The sequence below is a fragment of the Gobius niger genome (assembly GCF_951799975.1).
Source record: "Gobius niger genome assembly, chromosome: 11".
Taxonomy (NCBI): Eukaryota; Metazoa; Chordata; class Actinopteri; order Gobiiformes; family Gobiidae; genus Gobius; species Gobius niger.
This window is the reverse complement of record NC_136862.1, coordinates 25,195,539-25,216,681: the sequence shown is the minus strand read 5'-3', so window position 1 is coordinate 25,216,681 and position 21,143 is coordinate 25,195,539. Positions and strand designations below refer to the sequence as shown.

Below are 21,143 nucleotides of genomic sequence, written 5' to 3'. Positions count from 1 at the left end.
GTCACATTGCTGCCAATAACACTCAATCTGTTCCATTTTCTCTTCATTCGTTCAGGCTGACAGTCCGAGCGGAGTGCCCCATGCACCTGGAAGACTTCCCGATGGACGCCCACGCTTGTCCGCTCAAGTTTGGCAGCTGTAAGTGCCTCCAATACAGCGCGCACTCTGCACCCTTCACCCAAACGCACGCATGAGGCAGCTATGGCCCGCGCAGAGATGTCCTTTAACGGTGATAGACACGCACAGACGACCAATGACATGCTGTCACCGTCCCCTGCGCCAGCTGCTCTGACGGGTTAGAGCAGCGTGGCAACAGATGTTCTCCTGGAGGATGTGCCCGCTCAATCCCCCCACCGGAGCAGCAGGTTTTACCCTGAATCAGACCCGGAAACACCGAAAGAGCGGGTGGGCAGGCGTGACCAGACCAGTGTATGTCCTCAGGGCTGTCTGCAACGTCACAGCAGCTGTCCTCCGCTGACGGCTATAGCGTTATATGGGGTTTAAAGGGAAGCTTTAAGAAAAAAGAATCCAACAACGAGCGCACAAGGCTTTTCACTCTTCTCTGTATAATTATGGCGTGCGTTAGATCCGAGACATAAGCTACAGTGAGAATATTGCATGAGTGTATATCGCCTTGACTGCATTGAACTCGGCTGATTTCTCTCGACATCGCCCACTCCTCTCACTCCCACACGGCACACAAAAGCACTCTTCTTCTGTCATTTCGATGCAAGTTAGGTATGATTGGTGCTGTGGTATTGGCACTTTGCATCTCATTACTCCATATATGTTAAAACACTGGACAAAACTCAGAGTGTTTCATGCGCTGGACTCAAATGTTCACAAAATCTGTTAGTGACCTACCTACCTCACAGACCCTTCGCATAGACCTTATGAATATATTTTTTGTGTAAAATCGTCTGCCTGCACTCGTCTCCACTGTGAGAGTGCAGAGAATCGTAGCTATGACCAAAGTTTATCTCTGCGATATCAGGCTGCAGACGGCGTGTGTTTAGCTGAGGCAAGTGCCGCATGCGAGCGGTGTTTGTGTCCGCGGAAAAAGTGCAGGGAAAGTCCTGTAAAATGCGGAGTCGAACTCGCCCATGCCTGGCCTCTGTTGCTTGTGACTCTGGCGGCGGTGCGGTGTTGACGGGACACTGACGGAGATCCTAGTCGCAGCGGGAGGATGGCTCACTCTATGACTAGTGACCCAAAATATCAAGCGCTGCCTGATGTCGGTCGCAGCTCGTCTTTAATAATAACGCATTGGTTTTATATAGCGCTTTTCTGGACACTCAAAGACGCTTTACATTGCACTATTCGTTCATTCCATACTCGGTGGTGGTAAGCTACTATTATAGCCACAGCTGCCCTGGGGTAGACTGACGGAAGCGAGGCAACCAGTCTGCAACCAGTCTGCGCCATCCCAAACGATCTCCCATCCAAGTCCTGCCAAGCCCTTCCCTGCTTAGCTTCCAAGGTCTGATGGAATTGGTCAGAGCAACATTTTTTTTCAAATCTTTGCCCCTGTCTCACTGTACGACCTATTGTAGGCTGTCTACAGTAAATGGCTACTCTGAAATGTTCAGTTTTGCTTTATTGAAGGGGTCTGGAAGATCAGAAAACCTGCCAAATTAGTAGTGTTATTGCTAATCAGTCTGTTTGTAAGGTTTACAAGCTAAAGGCACAAACGAATGGAGAAACTGACCAAAAGTATGCAGGGATACAGATTATGTCTCGCTTTATACCATCACCATTCCCTGTACAAAATGGTGCGAGATGCTTATGCAGCTCCTCACAAAAAGGAAATTGGGTAATGTCCCTTTTGAAGCAGCGATAGAATAGAAATGCTAGAAGCATGAATACAGAGTGAGGGGAAATGATAAAAGACTGAAGAGCGATGGCAAGAAAATCGCATGGCTATATGAATATGACGCCGCCATTCCTCTCGCAGCATGACTGAGAGCACCGGGCCCCTTCCAGATTGAACTCCCTGCCTAAATATTTCAGCGATGAGCTTTCTGCCTCGTGCTGCAGTCTGCAGTCAAGCCATCCTTTTCCTCTGCAGTGGTGGAGACACACTGCAGCTTCTGACAGGTTGGGTCGCCACAGGGAAAGAACAAGAGGGAGAAAAATAGACTGACTTTGCTGCTTTAAGGTCATGTTGTCCCGTTAAGATGTTTGGTATCCGCAAGTTCTAATCTGCAGGATGACTTTATGTGACATGACACGGGAACACCCTTTTGGGCAGAATGTGATAAAAGCGAGGTAGCGCTGGCGACAAAGGGGAAGTAAAACGATTAATTACTCATTTGAACAAGACAAGAAGCGCCGAGACAGGAGTGGATGAGACAGCACGAGCGGGAGACCTCATTTTCAGAGTTTTTTTTTTATTTCCCTTATCCCTTTCTTCCTTTCTTTTAACGGCATCCCACTGCGCTCCAAAAATACAGCCCGCCAGGCAACACGTGACGATAGACAGCAGCAGCCAGAATAATTTATAACTCTTCTTTTGGCCCCCGTCAGATGCCTATACCCGGGCTGAGGTGGTGTACGTTTGGACCAGGGGGGCCGCCCAGTCCGTGGTGGTGGCAGAGGACGGGTCCAGATTAAACCAGTACGATCTGATGGGACAGCACGTGGACTCTGGCGTGGTTCAGTCCAGCACAGGTAGGCGACTCCTTCAATCTGTCAGTTCAAATACATTCATTAAGCAGCAAATTCAAGGAAAAAAAAAAATGCCAGAGTGAGCATCTGTTCCCGTTGGCGTGTACAGTAAATACACATTCAAGTCATTCCCAATAATGGTTTTCTGAGTCATTGGGTTTATCACCTTAGAAATGCCAGGCAACGTCCCAGATTTACTTTTCCCTATTGGCCAATTCTGTCTACTTTAGCCCACTAATACATGCAAAATTTAGCAGGTACGGGTAACCTGTTTCCAAAAAAAGGACATTCAGAGATAGCTTTAACCAACCCCTTTTGTGCAATCCAAGCACTTCGTCAGAAAAGTTTGAGAATATCGGATTGGCTGATGCCCGCATTTTGACTTTGTTGACAAACGGCAGCAATATCTGGCAGTAAATCTAGTAACGCCATCCTATTGACATTTATTGCTGCGTCCGAATCAAGATATTTTCCATTGTCTGTGCATTTATTTTTTTTCTTCACTAACACCGTGTGTGTGTTTTTTGTTGTCGTTGCTGAACCTCAGGAGAGTACGTGGTGATGACGACCCACTTCAACCTGAAGAGGAAAATTGGCTACTTTGTGATCCAGACGTACCTGCCCTGCATCATGACAGTGATCCTGTCCCAAGTGTCGTTCTGGCTCAACAGGGAGTCAGTGCCTGCCAGGACTGTGTTCGGTGAGTCTTGCTTTCTCTGCAGCTGTGGGTTGCAGGTTGTGTGGCTACGTTTGATCAAACTCTGCGTGACCTATAAAGTGAATGTACTCTTGGGTTTACAGCAGATTGTTTTTCTTATAAGCATGACATCTATTGTATACAGTAATGGATTAACCCTGGCATTCCTGATGGCTGTGAAGCGATTACACCAGCCCTGAATGTTTGGGATAATGTTGGTTGACTTCAGGGCTAGAACTAACGATTATTTTGGCAATCGATTAATCTGCAGTTCATTTCTACAATTAATCGCTTGGCTGTTTTTCAAACCTTTTCCCACATGAAGCTAAAGTGGCGCAGTCTGAGGACACGTTGAGGGGGTGAACCCAAAGGGAACGTTTGTAAGAGGCTCTTGACGTCACTGCAGCTGAACTTGGTTTGCTCAAAGCATGAACACAGGCACACGTTTCTGTGAACAGGACGTTCCTCATTTGAAAGCTAAGAACCTTCAGCCACTGAGCTTCAACAAATGGAGGCTGCACTGAATTGGACTTTTTCAGGGGCAGTAGCTGGGATTGAGGGAGTGAGAGAGAGTCCTTTTGTGTATGGTTTAACCTGTTAACTGCCATCTGAGGGTTGGGGTTAGCAATTATGCATATCCAAATCTCAAAGCTTATTGACTGGAAAGTTTACAGCCTATATATGCCTGTGTGATACCTCATTTGAAAGCCAAGATCTTCTAGTTTCTAAAAATCTGTGTTAGTGAAACACAACTTGCATCACATTTGCTGTTCCGAACCTTTAATCATAACCCCAACCCCTGACTCTATACCTAACCCTAGCCCTCGCCCCCTGATCAGGAAAGGCAAATAACAGACTAAACTATCAGTCTGGCTACGGTAAGAGTGGAGCCAATTCTGCTTTCTGATTGGATAATTGGAGACATAGATATTACAACATACAAAACACTCTAGATACCAACAGAGTCCTTTTTCATCAACAATACTACATTATCATGTCATTCTTGCTCTTTTTGAGTCAGTGCAAACCAGAAAATGATTTACTTACTTACTTAATAGTTGGTAACTATTTCAATAATCGATTAGCTGCCGATTCATCGATTAGTTGTTTATGCCCTTGTTCACTTTTACATACAGTAGGTAAAGTAAAGTTGATCCAGTCACAGTCAATCACTGACGCCAATAAAAGGAAGTCATTGAAACCCCTGAACATTATACGTCAGGCTATGGTCAGCCTTACACAGACTTATGAAGAAATCCCCAAAAAGCGGTCAGTGCGCTGTCCGCCTCACCTCAAAACACAACACCCGCAACCACAGACACTCTCATAATTATTGACCACATTTTACAGCTGCTTTCGTAGCAGATGTGCTTCCACGAACGAGTCCATCGGCAGAAGGACCGAAAATCTGTTGCCGCGAATAAAAGTGGAAATCATTGTAAAGTGGACAATTGGGATTCAGTCCAAGCTGCAGTTTTTAGTTTTGTGTTTTGCTCTAAAATGACCAGCTGCTCTTATGTAAATGTTGAAATGTGAAAATAAATTAGCGGACACAAATCAATATTTTCCAATTAGCTCGCGACACTAAATCTCAATGACTGTTATTAGACAGAGATCCCATTCTGTTCAGTGCAGACAGACAAACGCATACATCACCGAGAGACAGCTGCCTTGAGGAATGTCCACTTAATCATGAATGATCTGATCTGCACTTATGGCATTAGATCATTTGGAAATGCTAGCAGAGAGCCCACTCCACATGTTGTTGTGGCCTACGTTGCTAATTGTTCTGCTTATCTACTTGTTTACGATATGTGATGCATACCGGAAATGCATAGTGATTTGCTAAAATACTAACATATAAAACAGACAGACAGACAATGCCATGGAGAATATCTTTATTATGGCCAAACCCATTACTGTCAGCCATTAATATTGATCTTGCACATTTTATGATATCGAACTGATGTCTTCTTTCTCTCAAGATGGGGAAACGTCGCATCTGTCTTTATAGCATGTCGTGATTTCTGTATTGATTGGTTGACTCGACATCATCTGTCTAGGATCGGAACTAGCTTGTTGTCCTTGTTACTAGATTACCGCAATAGATTTAGGATATTGATTCAATGTACGCAGATGCTTCAAGTTTTTACATTGAAGTGTCATTCACTGTAAAAACTTGCCAAAGGACACAGCAGTAGCAGGGATCAACTTACCAAGCTGCAAGCTAGTTGGTGGACCTCGCTAACTACAGCATCAAGCATGCCTCGGTAGCTTGTAGCATGCGGCTAACAAGCAGCATTTTCTGTTGAAATGTTGACTGTTAGACCCCTTTGTTCCTTTCGGCACTACCGTTGTAGAGAGTTTGAATGTGACAGTTTGTGAATATTCTTACAAAGACTGGTGATGCCATGACGCCTACTGGATTGTTTTTTATTAGACCAACTGCATTAGTCACTGGTGAAGCTTCTTGAATGAGTCCAGCGGCAGATCGGAAAAACAGTGCTGGCACAGTGCGTTCATAGCAAGAAGGTCCCGGGTTTGATCTGGGAACGGGACTTTTCTGTGTGGAGTTTGCATGTTCTCCCTATGTCTGCATAGGTCTCCTCTGGGTGGTTTCACAAACTACTTAAAACATGTACAATAGGCCAGGAGGAATGATGACTGTGGATAAATGTTTAGAGGAACCATTGGCACAGCTTCCATTCCATTTGTTTATGTATGTATGGCAGCCCAAGCATTTGTTTATGATGTTCCACAGATGCTGATTGTATCAATGGACTAATAATATCTTGGTTAGTACTGGTTGGCATGTTATATGTTGTTCTGCTTTTTGAAATTTGTGTGATAATTTTCAACCTTGGTAGGATCTAAAACTCGATTATATTCCGTTCTATTCTATGATTGCATAGAATAGAACGCCCTTGTCCCTTCTCTCTCCTTTCTTTCTACTTTCTATTCTGCACCAGTGGTGTTCACACTTTAGCTTTAATCTAGCTGCAGTAGAATTTCAAGCACATTCCCTGCTCTCCCCGTGTGAATTAAGATTTACGTGCCTTAAATCCCGAAGAGTACAACGGCATGCGATGCTGGCGTTTGTCATTGGCTGTGAATCAGTCTGGGTACACCACGCCTATATATCACAGTGTGTGTGTTAGTCTGTCACACTCCGGTCTTACATAATATCACCCAAAAGGAAAAGCTCTTGCTAGTCTGCAGCATGCTCTGTACAACAGCAGCACAGCAGCAACAGCAATGTCCTTGGATTACCTCGCCCTGCACTGCTTCCTTATTCTTAGCAATCCCTGCCTTCCTGTGCTCCACATCAGTGCTTCCCAAATCGCGGGACAGGTGTTCCATAGTGGCACACAGGTTTCTTTAGATGGTAGGAAGTAATTTACAGTGGTGTTTGCTTCCAAGACACTGGTTGGTCTAGTCCTTGATTTGTCCTTCTTTGGCTTTGATCCTTTTGAAAACAGTGCATTCATTCCCTATTCAGAGGTTTGAGTCACATGACTTTTTCTGTTTTGGATGCCATTTTGATGAGATTTGCCCATACAAAAGATGCAGAACAACTATGTTTCACTTGAACTTAATATTTGTTCCTTAACAAGTTATAAGTTATAAGTCTTAACCTTGATGTTTTGTTGTTGTTGATGTTGTTGTTTGTTGGGTTTTTAGTCTTGGTTTAGGGCTGGTTTAGCACTAACATCATTCAAAATGTCTTTATTCCTATAATCCCAGTTATAAAAGCTTATACAGTAAATCCACCCTCTGTGACAGTTCTCTACCAGATTTCCTTGCTCTGCAGTATATGACTCTGTCTTGGGCACCGAGCGTCTTCTGGAATCATCTATGTGTGGCACAGTGGGCTTCCTGCGGTGCTCGTCACGTGTCTGGAGAGGAAACGAGGCTGGCCTAGATTAGATTCAAACAACTATCTAGGGCATGTGTGTCCCTCATGCTATCATTGCTGGTGGAGATTACATGCTAGCAGCAGCTCCAGAGCCAGAATGTGTCGCCGGTGTCGAACGACCTCTTTCCATTCGTGCATGCCATCGCTTGGTAGGAGCTTCATGTGATTACTATGTATCACCCGGAGACAGCGGATGAATGAGGCCGTTCTTCAAAGGGGTTACAATGTCACTATCGCCATAAACGATCATTAAAGAGACACAGCACACAATCAAGATTATAATCCTGCGGCGGAGCGTCTAAGCCAAAGATTTATATAGCGTATCAAACCACTGTACATGTGCCATTAGGATGAAGTAGTGTTCAGGACCGCCCAGTGCAGCATGAAGAGTGCACCAAACATGCATCAATATCAAGTCAGCTGTCATCATTCAGTGTAATTGTGTAAGTCATCACGGCTTTGACCTTTAAGGGGGCGGGCAATTGTGTTTTTCTTATAAATGATTTTGAATTTGAGAGGTGCACTCGTAATGGTGAGTGATGCGCCGCAGACAGACGCCACAGAGACAGGCAGGGGTGTCATTAGCGACCGCGATCGGTCAAAGGGAGAGACGTGATTACCGACGGTTGCCATCGCGATTCCAAATCACGCGGCGCCGATCTTTGCCTACATGGACACACGCGACTGGTGTGGGGTGGGGTGGCGCGGTCAAGTCAAATCGAAAGAAAAAGAGTGCAGGCGGAACAGATAGAGACGGCATCTCTAGATTCCGTCTGTATCTATGCCCATATATGGTCATGTTTGAAGCAGTTGAGGGGGAAAACGCAGAGAAAAATCTAAACTTTCAATAATGACTCTAAAACTACTTTAACAAATGCTGAATTATTGAGATAGTTTTATACCCAATAAAGATACAAAGACATGGAGAGGAGTAAAGTGAAACAGAGAATGCTAACATCATGCTACATGCTAACGCTAGCTACAACTGCTGTTTTTTGTTTGTTTCTACTGAACAATCTGCTGCGAAAAAAGATCCATATGGACCCGATTTATTTGCATGCCATAAATAAGTTCATATTCCGCCAGAAAAGGGATAAAAAGAGTGAAAAAGGGTGTTTCCCAAAACATAGTTACTTCTCCCTCGGCGAGGCCACACCCCTTTGTATGACGCAATGCCAGCCAATTTAGGGGATGACACTTTTGATTTAGTGTTTCTTCTTTTTGACGATTGTGGATAAGATTTACAATTATGATGAATCTGCCCCCAGCCTATTTAGGGATAAATGCAGGTGTCAGATTTCAGCGAAAAATCGTGTTGGTATTTCAAATGAAAAGGACACGATCAGAAGATAGCAAATCAAATAGCAGTCCAAACTGCTCGAGCATCTTGTGTGTGCATCCAAAGTAAGAAAGGCAATCAGATGACATCCATAGAAACGTTCCACAACTGTTTTCACGAAACAGCGCTCAAAGCACGCCGCAGTAAACTCATTCCACTGTGTGCCTTTTAGCTCAATAGCCAGAATAATGTTCGCAATCCTTCCTCCTGGCAGGCACCACCTCACAGCTTGCCTCCTGTGTTTTGACTCCGAACCAAAGCACACTACATCATGCCGCACGCTAATGCTAGCAACAAAACCACTGGCTAATGTAGCGTAATATTGTATATGGTCTCTCTTTGTTACGGCGATCGGGCCCCGCGCGCCCCAAACGCAGATGTCCAAATGTGACACCCGGGCGGCATTAGCATGAGCGAGCGGCCCCTTTGCAAATACACTTTAGATTGCATTATGTGACTAGGAAGCATAGCCAACGTACTAAATCTTTTTTCCCCCAAGGCTTGCCCCGTAGATGAATAGGCAATTTCAAAACACAGCAGTTGGTAGAGTTATCTTATTTATCATTGCGCCGATTAAGATACTGATTACTTTATAGCGGGTGCTGCATCGGAGAAACATTTCAGTAGGAATTTATTTGCACATGAAACAAGCTCTGATGTATCTGATACGGCAGACCCCCACTGCTCTCTGTGTATTAGGTTAATTCACTCCTATTATGAACATATCAAAACTCCCAAGTCTCATTTCAGACGATAGCTGCCCATCAAAGCAACTTTTAGATGCCAAAGGAAGTAGCACTGATAAATTACTGCTGATAAATTGTCCGGTCCAAGAGTCACTGTACTATCGAACTGAATGTTAACCCAACCCAAGACTGTTCCAAAACCTTTATGACAAATCCAGTGCTAACCCGCGACCGCTTTCTCACCAACGGTCCCTGAACCACAGCTTAAGAACCTCTTCTGTCTGCTAGCGACACCGGCCTCTATGGATTGGCTTGCTTTCCTCGCGTGCTTCTTAAGAGCATTTATAGGCGTATTTATTGGTTGTCCCCGGACGCTGTTTAATGTGTCTGCTCATTAGCACTAGCACCTGAGTGTGGGCTGTAATGTCTTAACACAGTCACTACCCAATACACTAAATGCAAGGTCTGAAGACTTTCATATGAATCATTGATTGCTAGAACTGGGGAGAAGAAGAAAAAACAGTTATTGTGGCTAAAGGGCTTAGGCCAAAAATAAATATATATATATAAAAATATTGTTCTGAAATGCCCCGGTCAGACTCACGGCCATCATTGCAGACTGATATCAAAGAGATGTCTATGAAAGAGAGATGACCAATCAAAAAACAACATCAGTGAAAATATGAGAGCATAGTCCCAAATGGTTCTGTCTAGACATGAAAATGACTCCCGCAACAATCATTCCCTCGGCGCCGATGCATTCGAATCTGCCCCGATGGCCCTGTTGACTCCTGTTTGCATACAAAAACAGATGACACTTAATAACGCTCTGTGGGATTTGGGCATGCAGAGTTGGTCCACCTGCTGCCACATTGCGGGCATAAGGTGGCACACAATTGTTAACGAATGCGTAAAATGATGTCAAAGTTTTGCACTGTGGTGTTGTTATGTATTAAGATGGCAGCATTCATTTGCATGGGACGGTGTGTGTTGTGATTTGATTGCGTTTTTCAAAATAATCTTGTCTGAGCTTTTAACCGTGTTCTAATCAAAAACATACTGCACCTAAAGTTGTGTTTTGATTCATTCGCACATTCACCTGTAACCCGCCGTGTTTAGCTCACATCCTTATTCTGCACTCAAAACATGGCCAGCTCACACACTGGTGAATGTCATACGGAGTGTCTATGTCCAGACCATAGACTATTGTGAAGGTGGATTCAATATGCGTTCAGCCTGGGCTAGCTCAAGCTTGTTCATGCTAGCAATTTTGCTGGATGATTGGAGCCAGCTGCTATATTTAAAAAAGTGCAAAATGTTGTATTAAAATAGCAAAAGGAAGAAAATAGGACGATGTAGCACATGTTTTGACAAACACATGTAGGTAAGACTTACATGCCTGCCTTTAATAATGACTTAAAGAGGGAAAAGTGTAAATGGAAAGTCTACAGTCGAGACACCTTTACCAAACTTCTGATCCTGCCTGTGATAAAACGTTCAATAGGTTGTGTTCATGTGACATCACATTCTAAAGAGGCCATAGTTTAAAATTGAGGTGGAGGGCAAGTGAAAACTCCATGATGGTAACTATGGTAACTGGCGAACTGCAGATTTTTTTGTCTTCGTTTTTGGTTAACATCTCAGTCATTACTGGGAGAATCCACATGAAACAAAAACTGCATCAAAGTGCAATCCCTTCTCTGTCAGGACATATGAACTAATGTCCAATTATTTTCTCTGAAAGGCGTCCGAAAGTGGTGACAATATTTGAAAAACGAGCATGATTTTGACCAGTAGTAAGGACTTTCAGACATAAAAATAATATAGTGGGTTTGTGAATTCAATCATTGTCAAATACCGATGAGGAAAAACATTTGTCAATTTTCGTTTTCTCCCATAGAGTTTGCTCCCATACCTGACATTATGACATCATCACATTCTAAATCGTGAACGCCACCTATCTGAACGCTTCCAGTTTCACTGCAGCAGGAGGGGCACCCTCTGCTGGTGTTATGTATAACTACATTTTCTGACTCCTGAATTGGTAGGATTATTAGACACAATGTTTTAAGTTAAACTACCAAAACATCACGGCTAAGCTGTTCGGAAGCAGTTTAAGGAATCTACATAAAGCTGTAAAAATTACAATAATGAAAAAACACACAAAACACAGGTTTTGTTCTTTCATCGGTGATCTCCTAATCAAGACATTCCAATCGTGAAAATATGTTGTGATGTAAACGATGTCCATTTGTTTGCAGGGTGTTCTTCAGTGCTCTTTTGTTCAGTGGACTCTGCCATAGCCCTAGTTGTAATGGGTTTAAATGTATGGGTTTATTTGCATGTGATTCTGCCGCACTATTGTAAGCAGTGTTCAAATTAGCAACACTCATAGGTAGCAATGCTTTTAACCATACTACATCGCAGTCCGCACTTGATCATGTGCCAGATGCAATTGTTACACGCTGTAGGTGCTTGTACTGTGTTTTTTTTTTTCCATTTGGATGGCTGGTTGCAGTCCCTTAACGCACCTGTCAGTCAATCTGTCAATGCTTCTCTTTACTTATGCAAATGAAAAGTGACATAATGGCGCCTACAGTAATGTGTTACTGACTCAGGCCCCCCGGGGCTCCACGTATTGATAAAGGCATGAATACTTAAGTAGCCCCGGTGCTATACGCGGATAGACATCAACAAAAACAGCCTGGCTCCTAGGGAAACGTTCCAGGGAAGTGAGGAGCTGTTTGACAAGTCTCAACACAGCAGTCACTCAACAACACGCAACCGGCACAGCACCTCCATGTATAATGTATGGAGACATGTAGCGAACAGAGCAAGAGGAAAGAAATCGCTAAATGGTTTTGCCGGTGTACCCAAAGCCGTATTTTCACCTCTCATTCAACAAAAAGTGAAACAATATGCAGAGCCGTCCTGTGTAGTAGAAATCAGCTCACAAAGCAACGCTAGAAGAGGTTCTTGCACGTATTACCGTCTTGTACAACGTGTGATTGTCAAACAGCATTTAGCACTTGCAGGTGTTGACTCAAGGGATAATCAAAATTTAATAAATCATGATTTTAAAAGTTGGGGACCACTGTTTGTATCACTGAAAAGAAGCATCCGATAAAAATCCTGGTGTGCAAAGAGGAAAGTACTACTGCATGGTGTAAAAAAGATAGATCAACCAGCTCCGCATATTCTTTTTGAATTCAAACCGTCTTTTTCTTGCGTCAGGTCAAATCCATATTTGAAAGTTATCGAGACAAAGGATTGCGCCGAACAGTTCTGGCTCATTTGCGGTGCTGCAGTTGAGTGGAAAGCCCAAATTAGCTCTCTGCCCAGATACAGCAGCTTCCCATTGAAATCATAGAGCAGAGAGAGGAGAAGACAGCCCATTTCCCATTGTCCCCGTGCCCACATTTTGATTATCACGTGTGATTGGTTGCATCCTTAGTCGGAACATTGTTAGGGGCTTATTTCTCCCTCGGAAAGCAGTGAGCGTGAGAGTATGGGGAAGAGCGGGGCCATTTTCCTGTAGGCTGCGCTTCAGTCCTCCGCGGACTCCTGACGGGGGCCTTGGCTTGGATCCAGTGGAGGATCCAGTGGAGGAGCAGTGGCTACAATAGGTGATGAGGAGAACAAAATGGTTAAATCCTTCACAAAAAAAAAAAAAATGGGACTGGCTCACGCTGTGTTGTGGCTCCAGAACTGGCTATCGATGGCCAAATGTCTGCCGGGCCCACTTTTTTTTATCTGTCTTGCTATTAATTCTGGGGAGGGAAAAAAACAGAATGATTATAGTAAGATGCGTTGGTTAAGTTAAAGAGGGAGGAGGTATTAAGCAAAATCGACTTTTTAGAGCTTTTTACCATGTTACTATGGTGTTCTCTCACCAAAATGGCGCATCTTTGAGTCATTTTTTTATCTTCACCAGTGGCTAATCTCACCATCGCAGCAGCAGCTCCCACAAAGCTCCTCCTTAGGTCCAACATACCCTGGAAATTCACTCCATCTCTTTCTTAATCCTTATTATTACTCTCTTTATTGAAACAAGAAAATCGTGAAAAATCAGGAAGTGAATTTGCAGGATATTTTGTTTAAGCCGTTTTAGATAGATTATAAATGTTGTATGTTCTAACCAGCTAAGTGTAGGATAGTGATGAACATGTATTTGTGAGTATAAACAAGTTCAGCTTTAAAGATTTTACAGACGCAAGCCCTCACCATTTTTTTTTTTTTTTTTCAGAAAATGAATTGAAGGAATCCGGTTGATCCATCCAAATTTCATTTTTATTTTAACGTGATCATCATAAGTTGAATCCATCATTATATATCGTTCATTTATGTTGATATTAGAGTCTTGATCTAGAGTATTTTGTAGAAAAAAAGGGAATCTCCAGAAGTGTAAAGCGTATGGATAGGGACCCACAGTTAAAATACACATCAGCATACAACATACAAAATACAGAATTACAAAAGAAAACACAAATAGCAAAATAGTATCCGTTTACAATCACCTACCAGGTGTTCACCAAACAGAGTTACATTTGTAGAAAAGGAAGCTTTGAATTCACCCATTCAGTCTCTACATCATATGATTCAAATCAGATTTTCAAAGTTACATCTTGAAGATTTGCGATAATCATACCATGCAATATGCGACCAGTGTGAATCATCAGCCATATGGGGAATACTAAGTATCCATGCGTTCTCAAATGAAGCCTCTATATTTAGTGGTCGAAAAGGGACTGATGTTTAGACAAACATGGAATATGCTTTCCCCATTCATTTGTTTTATGTTTAGAAAGAGGAGAAAACGCATCAGATATGTGACTTATCAAGCTGCAGACAAGTGGACAGCGCTTGAGAACGGCTGGTTGGAGATCCGTGCCCTCGGTGCTTTATCTTGTCAATCACTGCCGCACATCTCCCTTCACTTTCTGTGTCTTCTGTCCGTTCCCTCCGAGCAGAAGCCGGTCTGCCAACACCTTGTTAGGAGTTATGTATATTATAAATCAGCCGTCAGCGCGGGTGCACTCCGGACTAAAGTGAGTGGAAGGGACTCTTTAGAATTGACTGGGCCCCACCATTAATCCAGTTAGACTTTACACATGAACGACTTTGTTCATTAACTGACTTCAAACCCTCGGCTCTATTAGACCCAATGTGTCAAATGAAGCCATTTAAAAAAAAAAAAAAAACGTTAAAAAAAAAAAAAAAGAGGGGCTTCGGAGGCATATTCCAATGAATCAAAGTGCCGCTTTTCCCAAATGATCCCTAATGGTAAACCGGAAAGAATCGGTTCGCCGTGGTGGAAAAGGGTCACCTGGGGATTTGGCCTCTTTTAGGTCTATTTCGAAACTTAAGATCCACATCCAATTTCCTGACTCTAAAGCTGTTATGTTGAATGAAAGAGATTTGAGATCGCTTGAGTGCTTTTCTGGAGTTTCCAACAAGAATATCCAAAAGTAAAATCCTTGGTTTCCCTATCTTCCAAGTGTCAAGTATTTTCCCTTTCTGAACATTAGAACAATATAAATTTACAAGATCTTGGATAATCATAGGTTGTCTATGGTGAAACAGCTCTGAGATGACATGTTTCTCACGCCCCATCGAATTAATCTACCATCTTTAACTCATGGGTCACTGTTGCCATGGCGTCCAATCTTACGTCAAACAAGTGAAAGTACCTTATTGGCCATATATGTATCATTTCAAACATTGGTGAGGCCTTATTATTAGCATTTCTAGGCGTTATGTAATACCCAGTGGTGTTGCCTTAATCCTCCCCCACAGAATTAGCCCGTATACTGGCGCTCAAACTCGTGGACAGATTGTTATCACGGCTCGCACCGTGCTCTCAACCTTCCTCCACCTTCTCCCCAGCCTCGGGCGCTTCCTACAGCCCCGCATAAAAATCCAAGTGTATGCAAATCGCAAAAACACCTCCCACGACTGTGTTTTGGAGTCTTGTTGAGCTCTCTTCACTCCATCTCACCCCTGTATCAGAGGTAATGGCTCTGAAAAGCTGTTTGGTGCACATCGCTAAACCTGAATTTACTGTTTCCCCCGAATGGAGATGTTGAGGCAATGAAGCCTCAAGTTGTATCTCTGAGGGATCACTTTAGGTCTATGCCAATGCGTGCGTTATGTAAGAAAATGCACAGATAAAACATGTCTCCCACGCGGCGCACATTTGTGGTAATGTACTGAACTAACAGGCATTTTAATGTCCTTTGAACAGTAGGAGCACTGTGAAGTCTATATTATGTGTTCATGACCTCATTAAGTTATCATGGAAAGTTCTTATGTATATTTTATTAAAATAGAGATGCTGTATTTCCATGAAGGTTTTGTTGTTTTCTGTAGAGAAGATCTTTAAAGCAGTACTGAGTAAATTGTTTACCTTAATACATCCTTTCTGTAGTTCCTTCTGGGGGTAATACAAGTGTTAATGGGATGATTGGGGGGTATTTCACCTTCCCCCGGTGTCTCTGGCTAGAAAAACACAATTGCAACTTGACTGCCACCGGACCGGAGTCACCAATACACACTAATAGAATCACGAAGAAGAAGCTAACGGGCAAAGCTATCTGCGGGCTAGGGCCACTTAAACAGTATTTACAGCCAAGTTTGAGTGATTTTTTTTTTTTTTCATTGTGTAATTGGATGTACAATATCCCTCTCTCACGCGATGACACCTGCAGTTGCGCTTATTGCCTCTAGGGGCAGGAGTTACTTAGTACTGCTTTAACACAGAAAAGTGGACTTGCAATTCAACTGAAAACATTGAAATAGACATATAGAAAATGGTCTTTTATGACTTTTTGACCAAATTATAAACATTGTCAAAGACGTACTTTGGTAGCGCTTTATTTTACACTACCCTTGATACATTGTTCCTGCAACTAAATATCGTACTATGTAATGGGCTTTGTAACAATGTGTAATAAGTTGTACCTATGGGTTAGATACACAATGGAATAATATGTACTAGTAGTTTGTAGGTACATAATGAAATAAGACATAATTCTAACTCTAAACCTAACCTCAAGCCCTAACCATAAGGGTCTTGTGTCCTATTACAATGTGTACTTACAAAGTACTAATACAAGTTATTCCATTGTGTAGGTACTACATAGGTATAAGTCAATACAGATGGTTACAGAGCAGACTACATTGTGCTAAATTTAGTCAGGTACAATGTATCAAGGTAGTGTAAAATAACATGATACCCGTACTTTGCTTCATACTCGCTGTTTTGAGTAATCCTTTTCACTTTGATCATTTCTTCTTCTGCTGTAAGTGCTCCAATCTGTATTCCCTGGAATTTCTAGTATCCAAAAGGGAACACAAAACTCTCCTTCACATTTTTAAAACCCACTCAGAGCTCAAAGTGTGTTCTTCATGGCGCAATCCTACCTACAAATGAAAGCTTGTTTTCACTGTTGTATCACATGTCAATCCCACTGCTCCCCGCAGAGTGCGCTCCAGGTTCAATCCAAATCCTGACCAGCCCCCAGCCGCTCACTCCTCACTGTCTTTACTTCACGAGCACAGTATGTCCACCTGAAGTCGTCCATTTTGTTGCAAATGTATCTGATTTGCTCGGGCGTCGCGCCAGCTCGCGCTTCCACAGTGCCTTCCTCAGAGTCACGTGTTCCATTCCCAGACCCGACAGTTTGATGAATGCCTCTTCCCACTCTTCATCGTTTCACACTTTACTGTCCCGTCTCGTCAAACAAGAACAAAGCTTGCGATGTTTGAAACGTCAGCAGTCCGCACGTATCACTATTGTTAATGCAGCTTATAATTTGATGCTGATCCCACACCTATAGTTTACATGTTTACATTCCGCACCATTGTATATTGTTCAGGAACATAAGGGCCCATGATGACTTATAGTTTTGGCCTACTTACTCGTGCATTCAGATGACACACTCACCCATTGTGTACCTGCAATGCTTTGCGCAAATATATCAGTTGCATCACTGCGCTATAGCGCTAATGACCACTCACTCATTTGGCCTGGGCTAATGTGGGGAGATATTTTTTTTTTTGTCAGGCTTTCTGCTCGGTGTGACTCGACTGAAGCTGTGCTGCCAAAACTCTGTGAAAAGAGTGGAAAAAGAAGTCAGTGATTCATTTGCAGCTCTTCATCACTACCAAGGACAAGAGAGGGAATCTATAATACTGCATCAGCATGACATTTTAGGACAAGCCACGGCGCAAAGTGTCTCTGCATAATACAGGAGTCATTACTTGGAAGCGAACACTCTATACATTATACATAGTGGTATGGCTCGAAAGAGTGTGATTTTATTTTAATGGCGCCAGTGGGGAGCAAGTCTAAAGTGGTTAGTTAGGAGAGAGTGCGGCCAACATTGTGCATTTGTAATGAATAAAATAAAACAGAGGAAAATAATTTATTGTATGGCAGCGAGACTTCATCACATGGACAAGTCATGTTGAAGGTCCAATCGGGCGTCATAATGGCTCATACGTATGTCGAGTTGATGAGGAAGAGGCAACACTCTTACCTTAGAGTACGCAACCAGAAAAACATGTACAATATAGGCCAAGATGATTGAGAGCGTGTTTGCAGGTGCGAGTGCTGGAGAACGGATCATATTAGCTGGCGAAGTGTGTTTATACCATGCACTGTCCCTGAAAAATATGTACAATATAGGATTTTTGTTTATAGATTTTCAATTGGTGGAGTGGAGCAAATAGAAAATGTAGACTATAACAATAAATACGTGAATACAGCTTGAGTGGGTTTACAAAACGCACAAGGGTTAAAAGGTTTATCTATGACAAATCACAATTTATAATTTGACTACTGCAACAACCGAACCACAAGAGGCTTTTTTTCTCTTCTGCCGCTGGCATTTGAGTGAAAGATTTTCACCAATCAGAATTGCGGAGCCTCTGATCTCAGGTTCAGCTGCAACAGATTAAAGTGTTTAGACGCGATGTGATTCCATCCCGGGCTCATTGGGCCAGATCTTGTGCCTGGCGCAGTCCGTGCTCAACTCTAAACGATCTGGAATGTGGAGCAGGTTTTGTGCTAAAGGCTGCGCCACAAGGGAGAGGGCGTTATTTAAGAAAAAGATACATGCAGCACTCGGAGCGCCGCTCTTCTGTGGCAAACTTCACATTATGCTCCTCTTTACGTCGCGCTGCCTTGTGTTCTTCCCTTAGAATCGATTGTCAAATTGAAAACAACAGCGAAATTGCCTTGAAAAGTCTGCTTGAGCGTTCTCACGGGCTTACTTTGATACAGTAGATCAACGCGCAGACCCAAACACCAAAACAACAACAGTTTTCCATAAATAAACCACACATGCCTTCAAATGCCGCAACACCACGTCCAATCTGTGTTTTAAGGTGACATTTCCATCGTGTGTCAGCGTTTACCTCCTGATGAATGAAGAGCATCAGCGGTGGTCGTTGTATTAAGCCTCATGTTTCCTTTTTACATTGTTGCTCCTTGTGCAGGGGCAGACTGGCCATATGTCCATTCTGGAAGAGCACAGAAGGGCCACTGGCTCGAGGGCCACCAGTCGCGCCTCAACCGAGCTTCACCCAAATCTAAAAGCCAAAATGAAAAGCATCAAAATAGCGAGAAAAAGAGGATGAAAAGTCAACAAAAACATGACAAAAACACGGACAAAAGATAACAAAAATATGACAAAAATGTGACGACGTGACGAAAAGTTTCCATCACTTTTGTAGGTCTTAGCTTTCAAATGAGGCGTTCCATTGTTGCTCTCCAGTAGAAAAGCTTTTAGATTTGGGTAAAGCCCAGTATAAAAAAAAACATGTATCTAAAAGGAATTCCGTATGGTGTACCACAAGGTTCAATTTTGGGACCAGTATTATTTATTATTTATATTAATGATTTTGCTTCTGTTTCTACGACCACCTTTCCCGTTCTTTATGCTGATGACACCAATCAAAATAATAATAATAAAAAGCCAAACTGGGGAAAATGCACTCGCTAATGTTAAGGCGGGTGGTAAGAGGTTAAAATATGTATTTGTGGAAGTGCACAATTAGGCTACGCTAATTTGGGCCAAGCTAGTCAGAGTCCAGGGCTGTTTTTCAGTCCCAGTCCGCCCCTGTCCTTGTGTACAGCTCAGTCCAAAAGAAAGACAACCACTGCGTAGCTCTCCGACTCCTCCGCAGCCAACACAGTTCCTGATCAATTAAATCCTTTTCATTTGGTAACTTTGCGCATTCGAACGGTGTCCAACGCCAAGGCTGCTGCCTTTCTTCATCCGCCCGCTCATCTTGGATCTGCAGCGAGTGGAGGGACAGTTGTGTTTCTTTCTGCTTTATTAAACATTGCGTGCTGCGTTGTGTATGTTATTAAGCGTTTGCAGGACAAACATGCGACCCACCGCCTTCTGGAGAAAGCATGGGGAGGGGCGGCACCGCAACACCGCAATGCGAGTCCATCCACCCCCCCTGTCCTGCCCACTTTTTGCGGCAGGTACGCCACTGAAGACTGCAAGGAGTGCCACCCGTCTTGAACCACAAGATCTGGCCCAAAATAGTCACGTGGCTGTCCCCCAGTGATACTGTGAATGGGGAAAGTTGGAAGCGGAACTCCTCCAGAAGAGAGCGCTGTCCACATAAAACAAAATATTTTCGAAAGTAGATTATGGTGTATTGAAGAATAAATTATGTTTGAGAGTCTATAAGAGTAACATGACCTCCTTCACTCATCATTTTAGCAGTTTGCTACTTTCCAAGTGAACAGGAAATAACTTGGTGGTTCGCAAAGGCTTATAGGAGTGGCACGTTCGCATCTTTTCAGCTTCGGCGAATCTAAATTCCCTTTAGGGAGTATCTGTGTGCGACATTCAGCGGTGAAAGAGCTGCCAACACTGCCTCCATGTAAAAAGCCCACGGTTGCCGTAACACTCTCCACCCTCCCGATCCATCGAGCACAAATACGCTTCAGAGTTAAATGGTTCTGAATAGGACAGCTAACCTCCAACCGAAACGTACCTCGTCATTTATTCCACCACGTTACTCATTTTCCCTGATTGATGAATGGCCGTAATCAGTGCGTGAAATCCCAAAGTCTCGTGTGTTACCTTCACATGTAAATCATCTGGAAGAGGCCCCATCGAACATGTGTGTGGGAGGCACGTTTCAGGGCCTCTGTAGTAAGCAGCTGTTCCCACCACTGAGCGGGTCGTCCGTGCGGCTTGTTAGCTGTTGCCGCGTGTTCGTTATTTGCTGTAAAAAAACATCTGCAGTGGCCCCGGTCTGCATCGTTAAATATATTCTGACCTAGTTCCACTCGCTCCTCTGTGTGTCACACTTTAGCGCCAGCTTCATCATGCGCCTAACAAGGTGTGTGCCGGGATCATTCGCCATAATAACGCGTGTATTTTTTTATTTTGGGAGTTGAGTCGTTTCAGACGCCCATGGACTTTTTGTTTGTTTTGGCTGTCATTACTCAGCACTTGTGTTCCCAGCTGCTGCAAAAAAGAAAGAAAGAGAGACAAAGAAGAAGCAAAACGAAAAAGTCTCGGTTTATTAAAAGCGTGAGAGTCAGGATCAGGTGTGGGGCAGGATTAATGTTAACGTCCCGCTTAGTGTTCGCCCCTTGCATCATCGCTTTGCATCATGGTCTAGGCAAAAGTGATTGCTTTGGCGCCGACTATGTTTACAACAACGATCTGCTTCGACGAAAAAGCGGAAAAGGGTGTGATGATGCCGAGATTGGCCTGATAAAACAGGCTATTCGGCCGATCAAATGTTGCCCATTTTTTCTTGGCTAAACGTTTTAATCAGTATTGAGCGTCGTGTTGGGGAGAT

General features: G+C 43.3%; 1 protein-coding gene and 1 long non-coding RNA gene across 4 annotated transcripts in view; one reads left to right on the top strand and one right to left on the bottom strand.

Moving 5' to 3' along the window:
* gabra1 (gamma-aminobutyric acid type A receptor subunit alpha1) overlaps positions 1-21,143 on the top strand; it is a 55,699-nt gene that overhangs the window by 26,068 nt on the left and 8,488 nt on the right. For all 3 annotated transcript variants that reach the window (XM_079565983.1, XM_079565985.1, XM_079565984.1), the window contains exons 6-8: positions 56-138; positions 2,527-2,670; positions 3,215-3,367. In XM_079565983.1, coding sequence (XP_079422109.1) covers positions 56-138; positions 2,527-2,670; positions 3,215-3,367 — 380 coding nt within the window. The remainder of the gene's footprint in view (positions 1-55; positions 139-2,526; positions 2,671-3,214; positions 3,368-21,143) is intronic.
* Positions 1,059-2,513, bottom strand: LOC306970146. Its single transcript, XR_013793375.1, has 2 exons — positions 1,506-2,513; positions 1,059-1,250 (listed from the first exon to the last, which is right to left on the bottom strand). It is a non-coding gene; the product is annotated as an uncharacterized lncRNA (long non-coding RNA).